The sequence below is a fragment of the Haliotis cracherodii genome, unplaced genomic scaffold, assembly GCF_022045235.1.
Source record: "Haliotis cracherodii isolate W230 unplaced genomic scaffold, xgHalCrac1.p SCAF_8, whole genome shotgun sequence".
In the NCBI taxonomy this organism is placed as follows: Eukaryota; Metazoa; Mollusca; class Gastropoda; order Lepetellida; family Haliotidae; genus Haliotis; species Haliotis cracherodii.
The window spans coordinates 8,564,248-8,584,498 of NW_027266341.1; the positions used below are offsets into that span (position 1 = coordinate 8,564,248).

The 20,251-nt window shown below is 41.2% G+C and overlaps 1 protein-coding gene across 1 annotated transcript; it reads left to right on the forward strand.

Annotated features, from left to right (window-relative positions):
• Positions 1 to 298: 298 nt before the first annotated feature.
• On the forward strand, positions 299 to 4,929 carry LOC139450564 (uncharacterized). The gene is made up of 2 exons (XM_071232318.1): positions 299 to 341; positions 3,716 to 4,929. The coding sequence occupies exon 2, from the start codon at positions 3,722 to 3,724 to the stop codon at positions 4,790 to 4,792; it is 1,071 nt and encodes a 356-aa protein (XP_071088419.1). The 5' UTR covers positions 299 to 341; positions 3,716 to 3,721; the 3' UTR covers positions 4,793 to 4,929.
• Positions 4,930 to 20,251: the final 15,322 nt, after the last annotated feature.

A 20,251-nucleotide genomic window follows, 5' to 3' on the forward strand; every position in this document is an offset into this window, starting at 1 on the left:
CTCACCCACTTTGCTGAGTGATCACACAGTATAAAGAGAGCGGCTTTTCTTAACCGACACACATAACGGCCTAGACTGGTCGTTCCGACGTTCTATTGTTACTTCTCAATCGGCTTTGCTGCAGACATTTAGAGTCATTTTGTGTCCCTTTTCAAATAACTGTCACAGTTCGTTTCATACTCAAACAACAATATCATACGAATGAGGGGTCTTATCTTTGAAGAGACGCATAAACACAATGCCGTGGGTACACCACGCTCACCGTGTATATATATATACACAACACGTTTGACGATCTACAGTACACGGCTGTTTACTACACTGGCGACCGTCAAATCTTGGTATGTATAATTTAACTGATAATTCTAAACTGCACAGGATCAAATTTTATATGTATTTTGGTAGTTTAAAGTAATCGTCTAATTTGAACCTCATCTACTTCGTATTTACACTGATGTGGTTGGTTGGCTGGTTTGTTGTTTACGCCACACTCAGCAATAGTCCAGCTTTATGACAGCGGTCTGTACATAATCGAGTCTGGACCAGACAATCCAGTGATTGATATCATGAGCATCGATCCACGCAATTGGGATCGATGGCATTCATTAACCAAGTCAGCGAGCCTGACCACCCGATCCCGTTAGTCGCCTTTTACAACAAGCATAGTCGCCTTTTACGGCAAGCATGGGTTGCTGAAGATCTATTCTACCCCGGATATTCACGGGTCTATACTGATATGGACACGACATGAGCACGTTGAGAATCATATACATCTGTGGGGTCATTTCTGTTAACCATATCAGGAATGTTGTCATCAGTGGTATAATACATAACCCCACCCCCCCCCCCCCCCCCCCACCCCCCCACCCATCGGCTAGCTCAGTAGTCAAAGTAGTAATTGTAGGAGGAGTTGTAGCAATAGTGTAGTAGTGGTTGTTGTTGTAGGAGTGGTGAAGATGGTTGTGGTGGTGGTAGTAGTAATAGTAGTGGTAGTAGTAGGTGTGGTGATGGTGGTAATAGTTGTTGTTGGTGCAGGTAGTAGTAGTAGTAGTGCTTGTTGTAGGTGTGGTGGTGGTAGTGGTTGTTGTTGTTGGTGGTAGCAGTAGTAGTAATAGTAGTGGTAGTAGTAGGTGTGGTGGTGGTGGTAGTAGGTGTGGTGGTGGTAGTAGTTGTTGTTGGTTGTTGTGATGGTGGTAGTGGTGGTGGTGGTAGTAGTAGTAATAGTAGTGGTAGTAGTAGGTGTGGTGGTAGTAGTTGTTGGTGGTTGTTGTGATGGTGGTAGTGGTGGTGGTGTTAGTAGAAGTAATAGTAGTGGTAGTAGTAGGTGCGGTGGTGGTGGTAGTTGTTGTTGTTGGTTGTTGTGATGGTGGTAGTGGTGGTGGTGTTAGTAGAAGTAATAGTAGTGGTAGTAGTAGGTGTGGTGGTGGTGGTAGTTGTTGTTGTTGGTTGTTTTGATGGTGGTAGTGGTGGTGGTGGTAGTAGTAGTAATAGTAGTGGTAGTAGTAGGTGTGGTGGTGGTGGTAGTTGTTGTTGGTGGTTGTTGTGATGGTGGTAGTGGTGGTGGTGTTAGTAGAAGTAATAGTAGTGGTAGTAGTAGGTGTGGTGGTGGTGGTGGTAGTTGTTGTTGGTGGTTGTTGTGATGGTGGTAGTGGTGGTGGTGTTAGTAGTAGTAGGAGAGTTGAAATATGGTTTAACGTCGCGTTCAAGATCATTGCACTTATAAAGCGGCGTGCATGTACGTGTGTGTCTGTGTTTGTCTGGGTGCTTGTACTAGTCCGGACTAATGGCGAATTTATAGCACTAGCCCCCTGAGATACTAAGAATACCTCACCAAGACACATTGCAGGCAATCTACTCAGAGCCGACCAGTCTTTTTAAAGCCCATTAATGCCCAGCGCCAGGCAGGGTAACAACAAGTACCATCTTTTAAGGTCGTTTGGTATGAGGGGCAGAAAAGGCGGAGGCGGTCTAGTAGTAGTTGTAGTAGTAGTAGTAGTAGTAGTAGTAGTAGTAGTAGTAGAAGTAGTAGTAGAAGTAGTAGTAGTAATAATAATAATAATAATGATAATAGTAGTAGTAGAGTAATAGAAATAATAGCAGAAGTAGTTTTACATAGAGATACAGTACAACCTCGTTAATCCGGACCCATTACACTTTACACCCCGCAATCCGGACACTGCTAGTATCCCTTATGCACTATTAACGGGAGATTTCTTAGTAACCAGGACTCGTTCATCCAGAAATGTGTTAATCCGGACGATTTCGTTTGGAACTGCATTGTCCGGTTTAACGGGGTTTCAGTGTAGCCATAGGTGTGATCGTAATGCTGCTGAAAGCGGCGTACAACGCTAAACCCTCCCCTCTACCGACCACTGTGTGTTCAGGGTTAGAATATGTCCCGAGCATCCTGTGATGGTGATACAAGGCGACTTAATCGGTCGGGTGGTCAGGCCTGGTTGATTGTCCCACATTGAACACCCCGGCGTGGATCGACGCTCGTAAAATCAATCACTAGATTGTCTCGTTCAGACTCGAGTATTTACAGGCCGCCGTCATATAGCTGGAATATTGCGAGGACGGCCTTAACAACAAATGATCAGATCATCTGTGTGGAACGCCGTTGTTATATTATAAGGGTAACGCTATTTTTCAGGGCACTATCATTTGCAAAAGCCCAAGGTCTTCAATTAACTGCCAGACGAAGGAGGGCAGTTGAAAAGACCGAGGGCTTCTTTAAATGATAATGCCCTGAAAAATAGCGTTACCGTTAATATAGCTAAAATGGATGGAATTTGTTATCAAATCAAAAGAAACAACATATGTTTGAAATATTTACTGCAATAAACACGAATGTCACTGACCCACTTTTACAAATATGGAAAGGTCAGAGAACAAACCAGATGACGTCACTATTAAACCTGACGTAAGTATCCCTACGCTATGACGTCACCTAACAACGGGCTTGATAATGGCCCGTCATCAAACAATATGAGGGCATTATCAAGTTACAGTGGCCCGCAGATTTCTGATAACGTGCGGGCGGTATAATGATAATTCTATCCATTTTAGCTATAAAAATGAATAATTATTCAAATCGTCAATAAGCCCAGCCGCTGCTCTCACTCGCTTTTTGAACAGTCAGTTCATCTATATAAAGTTTCCGTTAATAAGAGCAAGAAAACTTCCAAAATCACAAAGAGTCTATTGTGTGAATCCGAGTGCATTATTATAAGGGTAACGCTATTTTTCAGGGCATTATCATTTGCAGAAGCTCGATGTCTTTCATTAACTGCCCGACGAAGGAGGGCAGTTGAAAAGACCGAGGGCTTCTGCAAATGATAATGCCCTAAAAAAATAGCGTTACCTTTATTATAGCTAAAATGGATGGAATTTGTTAACAAATAAAAAGAAACAACAATATCGGTTTTGAAACATTTACTGCAATCAACACGAATGTTACTGACCCACTTTTACAAATATGGAACGTCATAGAACAAACCAGATGACGTCACAATTGAACGTGACGTCACACATCCCTATCCTATGACGTCACCTAACAACGGGCGTGATAATGGCCCGTCGTCAAGCAATATGAGGGCATTATCAAGTTACAGTGGCCAGCTCATTTCTGATAACATGCGGGCAGTGTAATAATAATTCTATCCATTTTAGCTATAAAAGACATTTTTTGAATTAAGTAGTGTCTCATTTTCAGTGTAAGATGAAACAACGGGCATTCAAGACGTGTATGTGGTTATGTTGCTGTGGCCTTACTCTGTCATCTCTCGTCTGCTACTTTGTTTACACTAACCACGCCACATTGACACAATGGAAAAGCATCCTTCTTGGCGAACCTCGAAACAGTCAGTTTGACCTCAACGCAAGCAGAGTCAAATCAATGTACAAACTGGCAGGAATTGCCCTCCGTATCGACAACTACGACTGGGCATCCGCCACCGATGTCTGTTCTAACGGTATCGTCTTCCCATCCGGAATAATCAAGTCACTGGCAGGGGAGGTAAGCGTGTTCTTCCATGACGAGAAGGAACGCCGATCCACCATGCGGCACATGAACAAGAACGGGACTTGGGAGCGGAGGAACCTGAACACGTTGTCAGAGATCATGGAGAACCACAATGAAGCCTACTTCTTTGATATATATGCTGGCGTTGGTTTATACTCGCTGCCTATAGTGAAATTGGGCAGAAAGGTGGCTGCTATCGAATACAGGTATTCCTTCGCCGAGAGACTCTGCCGGGGTATTATTGCTGGTAATTTTCAACATAAGGCTTTTATAGTGAATAACTTCATCTCCCATGCACACCAGTCGGCACCAATTAAACTAGAACATTTGAGTCAAAGGCCAAAGGTTGGAGGTGACATGTCGGGTAATATGTTTAGTACAGTGTCATCGGTAAAGTTGAACGCATTGCTGGACAGATTCAGTGTGGAATCTGTTGTTGTACGAATCGACATGACCCCAGAAGACATCCCAGCTGTTCTAAATGCGGATGAATTTTTTGAATTCGGAAACGTACTGTATGTTCTAATGGAATGGACACACATATCCGGTTCACTGGAAATTCCCAAGCTGCTTGCATTCATGGACAAATACGATTTGGTGCCGTGTTTAAATATTGCATGCAAGAAACCTTTAACACCGGAACAATCCTCCACGTGGCCAGCCTATGTGCTGTGGACAAGGAGAGAGTTGAGACCCAAGGCCCCTGCAGCCGTCAAGACCTCGCCTGTTTTTCGTACCGGCAATGCCGCTATTGGTGCTGTAGGTTGATGGGAGAAATCTTCTGTTTCATCATTAAGTAGAGCAGGCAGCATTGCTATTTCTCTTGTTTATTAAGCTTTGTTGAATCGGTTGAAGACAAGTTTTTAATCATTTCATTTCATTATGGAACTTATGACACATGATCAACGCTCACCGGTACCTTGACGCCATTGTCTTGTTAAATAGAAGAAAAGTATTTTTGGCACTCTTCATGATCAGTCCAGACAATCATCTCTGTGAGAAATCATATTGAAAATAGTTCCCGTCACATGACTGTCATGTGATATATCATGATGTTAATGTTGGAAGTGTTTCTATCTGATAGTTTTATTTGCATAATATAAAGTATACACCTGTCAGATAATGTAACAAATGTTATATTTGGGATAACATGTTCTTAGTAAAGTACAGATTCTCGTACTTTTTGGGGTTGAGTCCCATCAGGGATTGGAACCCACACTGCCAGTGTTAGGCACCTTATCGCCAGCAAGCAAAGTCAGCGACCTAACCCACTCAAGCCACCGAGGCTTCCACAAAAATGAAAGTTCGACAACTGTTAGTCTAGATCACGTACTTTGTGTACCCCTCTGACAAGTGTAAATTGGCACGGCTCCTGTGGCCGAAAGCTATGAATACACAATGCCATTTAGAAAGTGGTTATATACAACAAATGTTATATTTGGGATAACACCTTATAATATTTAATCATATGCTGACCTGTATCAACAAAAATGACGGTACACAGAATACAGCGAAATCATGTTATGTGCGCAGCGTACGTGTTGAAAAGATTGGGGAATTTGCCGAGTGGGTCCGAGTTCTATTAATTCCAAACACTTATTGTTATCTTTGTTTTAAAAGACGTATGAATGGTAACTAATGGCGGTGCCATCATATAGGTTAGGAAAGGTACAATTAAACGATGTCACTATTTTGAAAATAATTATTAATGCATGTTGCACCACATGAATGTATTAATGTGTAGCCTTATGAATGAAGTATTTTGTGGCTATGTCTAATCAATAACTGGTTGATGAACGTCTTCGTGTGTGGCCAAGCGTGCGTACTGTAAAGATGCGATCCTTCTGAAGCAATGTCTCAACTCGGAAGGGGACTGCTAAGTGCATTCACTGTTGGGGGGATATAAGGGGATCATGTGTTTAATAAGCGAGAACAATTCCTTTAGACACATAGTATGAAAGATTAATATTGGGATTAACAGCCCCGCCATCTTTCCGAGGCAAGAGAGTTAACTGACTTTAAAAGTCCAGTGTCCACCCTTGCCAAAATAGGCTGGAATTTCTAAGCTCGATCTTAGCGCCACCAATGGCTATTACCAGTTATGTTTCTTCTATGTCCCCACTACTGACAATCATATTCCAGATCTCGTATCACTTGCAATGCTTCAAACCAAATGGCGGCGCCCAGTCAAGACGTTCTCATCGATACTGAAGATCTTTATTGTAATTAAACGGGGTTTACCTCTCGTCACATCATTTGAACACCTTGATTACAAAAATTAATAGATTAGGAAACTATCTGTCGACGCCCGGTTGACGGTACGATCGAACATATTTGGCACCGGATGTCGATTTCTTTACGTGGATTTTGATTTGACTATGCAAAGACTCATTAGTCCAGCCAAAATAAAGTCAGAAAATCCAGCCTATATTAAAGTCAGATAACTCCCTTGCCTCAAGAAGATGCTCTCCTGCAGCATAATACCTTTTTAAAACCTATACTTTAACAAAGGCTTACGGTAGTCTTAGCGCTAAGTCGCTTTCTGTAAGTGGGCCCAGTACATAAATACTTTAGAATCATTAAACCAATGAAACGTTCAAAGCGGTGCCAACCCAAACTCACTCACTCACTCACCCAAACCAAACAGTAACATTAACACACTCAAACACATGTACATGACGCATTTTCTTTGGACAGTTTCTTTCTCTTTTGAAAAAATACCAATACTCTTCAGGCATTAACGTTTCTAATTAAATCAGCGACCTGTTTACATGAAGCAGGCGTTAAACTGATGCGCCGTATTTAGCTAAATGCCCGGTGGTCGCTTTCCTAACGAGATCATATTGACAATAAAATTAATATGGTAGTTCAATTGCGGCTGACAATTAGACGTTTGGAGTCCACTCATATGCAGGTCCCTCGCCCAAGTAGCTTTTTCATGGCTTTAGAAGCTATATTAGGATACGGCCTGATAATATCCCAACGATGTTCTCCTTCAATTCCAATCAACCCATCCCATTTGATTTCGCTAAAGAGCAAATAATAGCAAAATAATGGAAAGAGCTTTTGCCATTTTCAAATAATTAAAACAACTTTGAACAGCAACAGGATAATGCCATCTCTAAAAGTGTGAATTTATTTTGAGTTCGTGTCTTTACTGGGTATCAGCGAGCGCTTGTTGTTATCACAGATAGATATAATATACATGACGTATATCATGAATTATTAGTTTCATACAGTCACGTCGCCTGTTTTTCTTTGTTAGAAGCAATTAGTTAGCTTCAGTTTTCTCGGCGTTTAATTTGAGCTTGTTTTTTATAACCTGTGTCAGGTTATTGTATACATGATCGAGTAAGGTTTTAAACAATACTCGACCGATTCCGTTGTCAAGTGGAGAGAGCGTTTGCAGGAGAGTGGAAGGTCGCTAACTCGATCCCCAGTCGCGTCATACGAAAAGATGTTAACAGATTGTACTCGTTGGTTCCCTATCTGGCGCTCGGTATTATGGGGCTAAAACAAGGACTGGTCGACTAGGTGTCAGAATACTGTGTCTGAGTTGGGTATTCATGCTAGCACTATATGATAACCATTAGTCCGGACTCGTACAAGCACACACGCACGCACGCACGCACGCACGCACGCACACACTCTCTCTCTCATGTGCATGCACGTCGCTAGATAAGAGTCATAATCTTGAACTCGGCGTTAAACCCCATTCAACCTCGCCTTAAACAATACTCAGGGACGGCCGGGGACAGTAGAAGTAGCCTTAACACGTTGGAGCCGTTTTTGGAATTGAACCCTGGATTGGACAAACACTTTAACTACTATGCTACTCGACTTCAGCTTTAATGTCAAAGAACACGGTGGACTGCTTTCTCACCTTTTGGAATGTCTTATTAATACACACGAGCAAAACTAAAACAACATTATTTATTATGTAGTCATGCAATCAACGGACACTTCAGTTTTGTATGTTGTTTTCAATGTAAGGCTTGAATTTGACTTGGTGACAAATGATCAATTTTGATAAAATGAATTGCATAACAGGTTTTCAATTTTACCGAATTTCGAAATTAATTTTGAAAATAAAGTGGCATTAAATCAATATTCTGTTGATTATTTGAGTGAAAATATTGAGTGTGTTTTTTAAATACCCTTTGAACACTGTGTCAGTGATATCACAGCTTGTCACATTAACTTGGGAGCAAAAGACAAAACGGCGCATATCTTACACATTAGCCGGTCAGATGAAACACACAGGAACTGGTAACGGTGGCATGGTGCTGACAAGTCCAGCAAAACAATCAGTGTGAATTTGAACCGACGATAATCGTATTTTGGCACTGCTAAGGGACACATGTACAGTAAACTACGGTTATAACGAACACGCTTATAACGAACTGACGGATATAACGAACTTACTTTTTTGGTCCCGACTACTTGCTGTAGTCATGCTGTATATGTACTTAGAACGAACTACGGTTATAACGAACTAAAATTAGTAGTCCCTTTGAGTTCGTTATAACCGTAGTTTACTGTATAAACAGCTCCCCATGTCCCGGCACTGACTGTTTCCATTAAGACGATCATACAAACTTAATATCACTTAAGTCACTTAATATTTGAAACACACTTCAACATGAGCAGGCTACTCGGCTGTCACGAAATCCATTATATTATGAAATCATGTGTTGATAAGTTGGAAAATCGGAATTCTTAGAAGACGAGTTTGTCGTTTCTATCTGATGTGAACTGACATCCAGCGTTGACGTTTGACACCTCAAATAAATATGCCATCTTCCCCAGTTCTTCGTCAGACAGATATTGTGACACAAATGTTAAAGACATGTAATGAAGTTCTACTCAATTAGTTAAATGAACTATGGTAGTCAGGGAAGCTATATTTTATTTCTTCAGACAAACAGATAGACGGCCGGCCGGACAGACATATAAATATTCATGTAAGAAAGCCAATTCTGACAAGTTGGTTAACACGAGTTTTCTTCAGCATCAATGGTGACTGGATCCTGTGTGGCTGGTTGTTGAGGGAGTTGAGTATGGTGACTGGATCTCCGATTTCTTTCAAGGACGTGAAGGCGACAAGTTTGCTTTACCAGCAGGACACATAGAGAATGACCTTTTTGGTTTAAATGGATAACAATATCATCCATGACACATTGGCGTATACCCGCTTCTGCAGGTGGCCCGATGGGGTTTGTCTCCGCGTTAGTAATATTGCATTAGTTGGTAGGTTGGTTTGTTGTTTAACGCCGCACTCAGCAATATTCCAGCTGTATGAAGGCTGTCTGTAAATAATCGAGTCTGGACCAGACAATCCAGTGGTTAATATCATGAGCATCGGTCCACGCAATTATGATCGATGACATGCATCAACCAAGTCAGCGAGCCTGACCACCCGATCCCGTCAGTCGCTTCTTTCGACAAGCATAGTCACCTTTCACAGCAAGCATTGGTTGCTGAAGACCTATTTTATCCCGGATCTTCACGGGTCTGATGTTCCCAGATGTACTCCAACCTAGGTCTACGGCGCCATTGATAACTTCGTTACCCCTTATCCCCGCGCTATATTTCTTGCATCCGAATTAAGTTTACAAACCAATCTATTATATCAAACAATTGTGAGGCCTCAGCTGCAGGGTGAGTGGGTGAGTGAGTGAGTTGGGTTAAACGCCGGTTCGCCCCGATTATGTTTCTAGGTTTGTCAGAACCATACCCGTGCTCGTGGGTTTCACCGAAGTGGTAAACATCTGAGACCTGCATCACTTCGGGCTTTCCTCCAACATTAATATGACACGCCGCGATATAACTGGAATACTGTTAAAAGCGGCGTTAAACCCAACTCACTCACTCACTGTCCGCATTAACAATGTTAGATACGTACTAAACGTGGCGAAAACCTAACTCACTCACTCATTTAGTGTTATCAATTGTAAGCTTCTACTTAAGGCTGTCCCAGCAAACTACTGACAGTCTGACTCACACAAGGTTGATGAAATGTGAGGTAGATCATTATTTTGTCTCTGCAGATACCAGCGTGTATGTAACCGATACTCGAGAAAGAGAACTTCCTTTTGCACAGCTTGTATTGATGATCTGCAAGTATCACCATGGCAGCGGACGCCGTAAATTGGCTTCAGACATTTAGCACACACGGGGAATTGAACCCAGGTCTTCAACTTGAAGCCAACGCTTCAACCATTCTTTTAGAATGAGAATGCTGCATGACATCGATAACAAACAGAAACAGCAAAGTTGTAGTTGAGGGCAAAACATTTTCAAAACTGCTTCCTATTCTGTAAAGAGTGCTGATTCTGAGTAGTAATGTACACTAGGTAATGGGACGGATGCCAGGTTGTAACCCCTATACCAACTCCTTTATTCTTTTGAACAAAATATAAACCTACCTGGCAAGTTACAAAACGTGAAAAACTGTTTGTTTTGCTACTTATATTTATGTCGAGTTGGAGTGACCTGACGTTGGTTTGAAATATAGCATTACTGTATATCTAAATACGAAATCGGCTTTTTCAACATGTCAAACGGAGCACTTATACCATTCGTCCTATGTCGTTCTTTTGAATATTACTTGCAGCTTTGATTGTCACAGACAATTCTTTCACTGCAAGTTCTTTTGGTCTCTTATAAGAGGATGGAATCACCATTCCCATCCCGCGCTGTTCTTACCCGCCTCTCTTGTCTTCATGCTTCAGATTCAGGCTTTTATTCGTTTTAATCATACAGTCCAAGTTTTAGTATTCGTTTATGGGACGGTCGATGTCAGCCAGTGCTTAGTATAGGTAATGAATATCTTTTATCCGTCCACATGTGTCCCGCGGGAGGAAACACTGTCACGCAATGTGGGTGGAAACTCGGCCATAGCTTGTGTTTGTTTAACAAGATGTAGCAACGGACATTGTGGACCATAGATTACATTGATTGAGACATCAAAACGCCATGGCTTTCCAAGAAGCAGAACGCCTCGAACCGCGTGGGCTTACTTCCGGTTACTCCGCACAGAATGTTCATTCATTCCGCAGAAACCGGAAGCAGTGGATCCGTGCCATGTGTAATCCTTCGTGAGGAAATGTCGTTATACAAGCCACATACTCAGCTTGGTTACATAATGAGAGTTCCTGCAGCTGCACGTCTGATATATGTTTAACAAGGAAATGGTATCAAATTTAGATTAATAGCACAAGTCCCTGAGATGATAACAATGACGGTGACTAATAGATCCACATAAAGGCTTCAATGTAAGGTTTGTGACTTGTGCACAATCTTCTGTTAGTGTTTAATTCCACCACAGGCCTGTGCTTGCAAGTCTATATGTTGATGTTCATACAAAAATGACGATATTTGATTTGAACAGCAAATACACACACACACACACACACACACACACACACACACACACACACACACACACACACACACACACACACACACACACACACACACACATATATATATATATATATATATATATATATATATATATATATATTTAAGGAAGAGAAGGAACATTTACTCGACACACACTCATCGATAGCCATCTATTTATGCTTTGTTCAGGGAAAGCCTTGAATGACTGTAGTTTCGTTTGACCATTCCTAAAAATGGCTTCTGCTCTACAACCGTAGCAACCAACATATCACAACCATCAGAATGCATTTTTGCATTTGGGTAATTAGTTTCATAAGGAGTTTTCTTATTCGTTGTCGTATGTATCAACAGTGGGAGCACAGATTGCACAGTGTTCCCAGGTGCCCCAACTCGCGGTGCAGAGATGCGTCCTTTTATCAAAGGATCAATTTATTGTGGATAGATTTCCAGATTGGCGCCAATCGTGATACGTGGTTTGTCAGCACCATATCAGTGCTCGTTGATTTTGGAAAGAGTCTATGAACTTCATCAGTTTCGTCTTAGCACCCACAGTAAGCTGCACAACTGAAAATACTGCAATACTGTTCTAAAGGGTCCGACCAATTGATATTCGGGTGGGAAATTTTCGAAAAAAGTATATTGTTCCCGGAAGTGCTGAAAAAATTATAATTCTTACTGTTGAAAATGAAGACATTGTCTGCCTACCGATTACATTGTTGTTATATGTTTTTTGTCAATGAGAAAAGCATATTTAGGACCATAGTTTAAAATAAAACAATATCTGATTTTGTATAGGTCTCCATACAATAGACTGCAATCTAAAAACTTAACATCAGTAATAGTATTGACAAGCTAAAGCTTCATTGAGATCATTTGTGGAAGCAGCAGGTGCGTGAATCAGTCACCAAGACAGAGATCAAATTACTTAAAAAACTATAGGCTGGCATGATGTAAGATTCTAAGACATAGAGAATCTCACCCGAGTGTCTTTTGATATCAAATATATCAACACAAGTTGATAAAAGTGGAACAATTCCGAGGCTTGCCGAGGATTTTTGCCACTTTTATCAACGAGTTGTAGATATCGCTTGATCTCATCCAAGCAATATCTACTGTGGGTGCCAGTTTTGGATGATAAATAGACTGATATTTATCTTATAGAATGCTATAACCCTTCCATCATATATTGATTTGAGTTTTTTCTGAATGCAATCAATAAAAGAGGTAACCACTGATTATTCTAGTTTGGCCGTTAGCTATTTCACAACGAACCGTCTACCCCAACACGACGTACATCTTACTTCCATGTATGTTCGTTAAGAATGAATGACTGGTACACTTACATGTACGTTAAACATCCACCGCCCGTGAAATGAACACCCACTGTACCATATACATGTATATACACTATTCGAGTATATAAAACAATCACGACCTTCGGGTGCTCTTTTATGTATACATTAACGCCTGTTTTGTGTACAGTAAGTTAATATATGATTCTACCCAGGCTATTGAAGAGAGCGGCGATAATCGACACGAATTCATTCACTCACATATAAATCTCTTTAATCGATTATGACCTTTTCTTCAAAAGACACTAAAAAAAACTGCACGTCGCTAATCTTCGCTTGCTAAGATTATGATCATTTTTCTTCAAAATGGCATAACTCACACATTCACTAGCGCCAGTGGCTTTGAACTTTAGGAACACATATTTATTTGCGCATACAAAACTAACATCCCGTTGAAGATCGCAGGTCGTGTGAATATTATCTCGCGCGTTTTAATACGAATACATATCCATCAACATCTGCAACTATAATTTCGTGACTGGCTCCGCTGGACGAGTCTTTGTGCTTCAACATCACAGCAGATATGAAATATATAATGACATGAAATCAGTCAGAATGCAGTAATCCAATGGTACCTCATTACATTATTATACAATAATATATTAATAACCTATATGTATGTGGGCCTTTTGCCTTGAATACAATTATTCCAATTCCACTGATTTATTGGATGTATATCTAGCGTTGTTGGGAGATTAATGACACGTACAGCACTGGTGTTGTTGAGAGATAAATAATACATTCAACACTAGTGTTGCTTTGGAGATAAGATACAGCAGTAAACATTATATATTTGCTAATATGGTACTGGTGACCAAAATCCACACTATGCATTTGATGATCCTTTCTTGGATGCCGTTGACGTCCAGTTGACGGATACATGGACAATGCATATACACTACACTACTACTACTACTACTACTACTACTACTACTACTACTACTACTACTACTACTTCCACTGCTGATGGGGGCAGTCGGGTAGCCTGTGGTTAAAGCGTTCGCTCGTCACGCCGAAGACCCGGGTTCGATTCCCGACATGGGTACGATGTGTGAAGCCCATTTCTGGTGTCCCCCGCCGTGATATTGCTGGAATATTGCTAAAAGCGGCGTAAAACCAAACTCACTGACTCACTCACTCCACTGCTGATGCTGCTGCTGCTAATCAAAAACGTTACTCAAAGTTTTATTTTTAATATTCAACAAAGCAATTATTTTGCTTCCCATCTTTGTATCTTCTAGTATTTATCCCTTTGTCAACAAATTATATTTTATGGAATCAAGTTTAATGATTTTACAAAGATACAATACACATTCCAACGTTAACCTGCTTCTCAAACACGTGGAATTGGGTTCAGTACTTTACTTTAGTTATTATGCTATCATCAAGGTCCTTGAGGTCTTAATTATTTTATCATATTTCATATTGCACACAACCTCGGATCGACAAGTCACGGTTGTGCTTCATATGCCTAGTATATTCCAACTCTGATAACCCATTCTTGACTGCCGTTCACTGATGCATTGATCGATCTCATGCGATAATGAAACATGGAGATTTAGTTATGTTTGACAAATTGATGTCGAAATATTCGACCATGCGATGTTGTGAAAATGATTTTATTAGCCTGGCAACTCAATCCTGACCTATACACGTCTTCTATGATTTATCAGAATGTCAGTACGAAATTACCTTACTTATATCCATAACCATGGCGGGAGTACAAGGTGTGCTTGTGCCACATATGTACTGGATACCCTATCAATGGCTTATCTATTTCATTCGTGTACTGGACATCATGTGTAGGGGTATAACATACATGTGTTGGAAAATATCAAATAGGTCAAGAACATATATCTTTTTGGTCTTCGTTTTTAAACAAACTAAACTGAACTGCAAAAGAAACTTTGCACATTTGAAAATAATGCAATTTTAAATTAGTTGCACTGGTTCAAACCCATACAGCCCAAACGCATCGTTATTGTACCTGTAATTTTTACCGGCAATGCGCTCGTGTTTTTGAGAAAATGCGAAAAATGTAAAATCACGTGATGTCATTGCTGGTAGAAATGCTCGTGCCACCGGGGTTATAAAAAGCACAGAAGCAATGTGAAACATCCACGTTGTTAAAAAAAACACATTTGAAATGCCAAGACCAACACCAGAACAACGTGAGCGAGCAGTTGGGATGGTCCAGATTGGGGCCACGCACACCAACGTTGCAAGAACCTTTGGCAAGAACCGTTGCCGTTGGAAACTTTTTGCAGCGTTTCAGTCAGACTGGAAGGACATCGGACAGGCCCAGACCAGGGAGACCACGGGTCACTACGCCACAGGAAGACCGGTATCTGCGAACGTTGCACCTCCGCAATCGCTTCCTCACTGTGACGCCATCGGCAGTGAATGCTTTGGGTCGGCAGGTGAGAACATACACAGTGACCAGAACATTTCGGACAGAAGGTATCAGGGCCTACCGATCGCTCAGAGGACAAATGTTGACCGCTGAACATTGACGCATATGAATACGATGGGCCAATACAGTGTGACGGTGGCAGCGTCGGGATTGGCAACGCGTGGTCTTTACGGACGAAAGCGGGTTCTGTTTGTTTAGAGTTGATGGCAGTGTCGCAGAGGTGAACGGGCAGCTGCTTTCTGCGTTCAAGAATTCGTTCCTTATGGTGGAGGTGGCTGTATGGTGTTCTGCACCAACACGACAACGCCAGGCCCCACACAGCTCGTATCGTAGTGGACAACAACGTCAACGTTTTACCGTGGCCGGCAATTTCTCCTGACTTATCACCCATAGAACACCTCTGAGATGTCTTGTACAGGAGAGTTAGAGTCAGACCACACCCTCCCTCCAACAGACAAGAGTTTACGCAAGCTCTACAAGATGAATGGAAACGCTTGCCACGACGTTTGAAGTTTTCCGTCCGACGCAGAGTCTTTGCATGTATGGAGGCACGGAGTGGCCACATTCGGTATTAAAGTGTCAAACTTTCTGCCTGTGACCAGTTTCCTGCAGTGAAAATCTGGATAACAGAACTTTCAACTCCCACTGATCTTGTTCGTCTGGTGTGCAGTATTTAACCACAAAATGTCAAGTTTGAGTTGTTCAATACTTTGTGGAATTGTTGGTTTATCAAGTATACTTTACCTGAAACGTATGTTATTTTTAGTTTATTAATTACAGTCACTTTAACCTGGTGCAAAGTATGGCAGACATATGGAGGGCAATTCCACATTTGAAGCATCAGTGACAAATATTATGTCCAGTACAATTCTCTATTTTGACTTGTTTAGGTAAACACTTGACCTGCCTTTGCATGTGTTTGTGACACAAACGGTAAGACAGCATACGCTCACCCTTTCGCGAGTATCGGGTATGATCACTATCTGATAGTGCTCCATAAACAATTGTTGATGATATGGTCGGAATCGTACAATGGACTCGTACAATATTTATGAATATGGAAATGTTTTGTCACTTCTATAATTCTGTTGATACATATTTGGCGAGAAGGCTGGCAGGGGTGCCTATCTGATTGCAGATGCACGAGTAGGTACCGTGTTCAAGGAGTTAGCTCTATGTTCTGTTCCGGTGTCCATGTTCTGCCTAGGTCTGTAACATTGTAATTAATGGCGAGTACGTATACACAGGTGATAAACTGAACATTTTCATATTTTGAATGACGTTTGACGCAACCAGAAACACAATTGGTCCTACATCTGAATTAAGTTTGGGACTCTATCAGCCCTCCCTCATAGGATATTGGTGACTGAACACATGGAAGTAAGGGACCTAGTCGTATAAATGGCTGTCAGCATCCACGTGTCATATGTCTCATATCCCAATCTATGTATGTTTCTCCACGTCTGGGGTACTATTGAAGCAGTATATGTGTGGCTTTGTTAGACCTGCTGCCAAGGTGCTAAAATTAGAGTGAGTGGGCTGTATTTTACGCCATTTTGAACAATTCTGAAACACTTTGGCACTGGCATGATGCTGACAAACCATGGTTTAAAATCAGGGAGAAAATGATTCAACCCACGATCATAGGATCATGTCGCATATAAGGGAAACAACTCTGCACAGCAAAATGTGTATCCTTAGGCCTCCCATGTCCCCTATTATAATTACATAGCAGCGACCATTCCTTCGATGACATACTTCATTAAAGTCTATTGTTCTGAGGACGTCATCAATTTATGACGCCATGGAGAATTGATGACATGATAAAGTATCGACAACACTATAGCATTATTTTACTTCAAATGATCAACTAGCCTGGCCGGTTTCTACGTGCGAATATAGTGATGTTAATATGATGGAATCTCAGCCCTTATGGGAACCATTGCATAACGTACCTGTATATCTTATAACAAATGTATTTGGATAGTTCCTATCACCTAGGCAGTTGTACTTAAATGACATGCTTGCATTTTGTAAATAATGTCTTCGTATTAACGTTTGGAGACAAAAAAGTTATTACACTCACCCACGCATGTGTCAATGACATTCGTTTCCTGGCAAATATTAATCTTCTGTGATCGAAATAGGAATCGCCTAGATTACATATCATATTGCTGAAGAAAACTGTTAAAAAGACAGCACTGCACATGCTAAAACTACAAGAAAACATGGCTCCATCGACTAGGTGCAGCAGACGGCCAATCCTCTTGGATGGTCGAAACAATGTGTGTGCATCGTATCTGTATATATTTGTTTCAGCCCACTCAATCACAATGAAATTACTCTTCTGTTGCAAAACATTCACCGACAAACATTTGCAGACACACGTGCGTTGTTTTGATGGTGGCCCTTAAAACAGTCAACGTTAATATCAAGAAATTGTCAAATCCCTTGAACCAATTAATTGAAATTCTTGAACAACCCTCATCGAATAACTATCAATTTCAGTTTGCTTTTGGTGTGTATAAATGCTTGTCCATTTCAAAAGGTGTCGATGACAAGCAAATCGATACACTTTTATGTCTTTCCATCATTAAACAAGCCTCTGATCAGATGGCATAAAATCCCACTGGCACACGCAATATTCCTACCCTCTTTTCGCAGCAGAAAGGGATTCTAGAAAGAACAAAATTAATTATAACGAAACCACAAAGCTGGATATTTCATTAGTATCTGACACGACCGGCAATGTGTGTCTTAGGAACTTTACAAATTTGATTGACTCCAGAACATTTAAAAGGAAAAAAATGTACATAACCCAAAAAAGATCTTTTTGTGGAAATATTAGTACACTTCCCCTAGAGATTCTTGAAAAGAAAACACTGGAAAAATAACATAACCTCAGGTAATGGCTTACCAAGAAATATATTGTTCGCTTGACATGCTAAATGCAGAATATATAACTCAAGCATTAATGATAAGCACAAAAGACCAGAGCAGAAATCGTGCATTGGTGGCAAGAAGGACGATTCCTGTGCCAAATATACCCACATTTGTTATTATAACAACATGCTATATATGAATGGATCCCTGAATATCAGTGATAACACCAGGTGTTAGTGGAACGGGTGTGCATGCCCTGTCCTACTTGTGCTATATATAACACTCCTCATCAGTAATACTTTGGATTGCAAACCTTCGAGAAGAAACGACGTTCGACAGCCTGTGTCTTCACCTGTGCATTCTCGACCAGAGCGTGTAGACCGTGCTAGCACGCATGATATACACATTGCGTATGCTTTATTCATGTTGCCTTACAAATTGTTGTAACGTGATAGATATTCACATTTCTAAAGTGTTTTCATGATGCAGATTTGTTCATGACATTTTCCCTCAGCTATCGCTCCAACGTTTTATCCCATTGATGCACATATTACTAACTCTAGAAAAGCACGTACGTGTTTCATCAATCACATAAGAGCCGTTTGATCTTGCGATGATTTCTATCATTCCCTATATTAATTCCCTGTGATTGTGCACCATGCGACCTATCTATACGGCAAATGGGCAACTAACACTGGGAATTGTCTCATCTATGTCTGTGTATTGATTGGTGTTGGAAAAGAGGTTACACTGGCGCCATGCACTTGGGATGTCATTGGAAGTCATACGTGGAGTCATGTACCAAATTGTGTGACGAATTGTATAACGGCTTAGATAAATTTAAATGCACGTGGATCACTTGCGCTGCCTTCTGGAGAGCTCGCTTAACATTTCTCTTATTTGTATTAACTATTAGGAACTTCGGAGTGTATGACCGAAACTATTTGTAGTTAGGGCCGATAACTCGCCCCAAATCAATTACAGTAAACTACGGTTATAACGAACACGCTTATAACGAACTTGACGGATATAACAAATTTACTTTTCTGGTCCCGACTATTTGCTGTAGTAACACTGTATAAATGTTTATAACGAACTACGGTTATAACGAACTAAAATCAGTAGTCCCTTTTAAGTTCGTTATAACCGTACTTTACCGTACTCCACATTACTTCCCGATCAAACCTATTGTTACGGCAGGTTATTGATGTATGTGTGTAGAAATTAACCAGATAATCATCATAACGCTTTCACTATTTGTACCCACAAAACAAGGATAAGGTCTGGTACATTTGGAAACATATTAATTCGTCACGAAATTCATCCATGTAAACGGAGAAAGTTGAGTATTACGCCAAACCCTGTCAGCCCTTTGGAGCTCCAGTACTGAACTCCTCATCCTGAAGGTGATATCACGTGCTGGAATAACACCATAAACATTGTTTCAGAAGACAAGTTTAGTGCCTCTAAGTTCTGTAAACAGAGCGGTGGGGTAGCCTAGTGGTTAATGAGTTCGCTCGTCACACATAAGGCCCGGGTTCGATATCCCACACTGTGTGGAGTTCAGTTCTGGTGTTCCCCGCCATCATAGTGTTGGAATAATGCTAACACCTGAATGTTTGTGTATACAGGGCGGTTAATCTATATCAATATATACATAATGTACCTAATGGGCACCATCTGGACTGGAGATCCTTATACTGGTGAAACGTTTCTGATATTACTTTCATCTGATGATGTTTAACTCATTTTGATTACAGACCCACCTCCTCCCTCCCCCCCCCACCTCCCCCCCCCTCCCCCACCCCTCCCCCGCCACACACACAATATACATCTTACTGAAGGCTATATATGTAGGTTATGTGAGGTAAGGTGAAATGAGGTTAAACGTCACTTTCAAGATTATTGCACTATACAGCGACGTTTTCGTGTGTAGGTGTCTGTGTGTGTATCTTTATCTTTGTGCGTGCGTGCGTGCGTGCGTGCGTGCCTGGCGTGCGTGCGTGCGTGCCTGTTTTGTAGCACAAGCCCACTGAGATGCCATGCCGCAGTTTTACATGGACATCCACACAGACGCACTCTGTCCTTCTTTTATCCCTCTAATGCTGAACCTCAGTACAATCTTTTGGTATGGCTGCAGAGCTTATCACATGCTCAGACATGACAACCCTT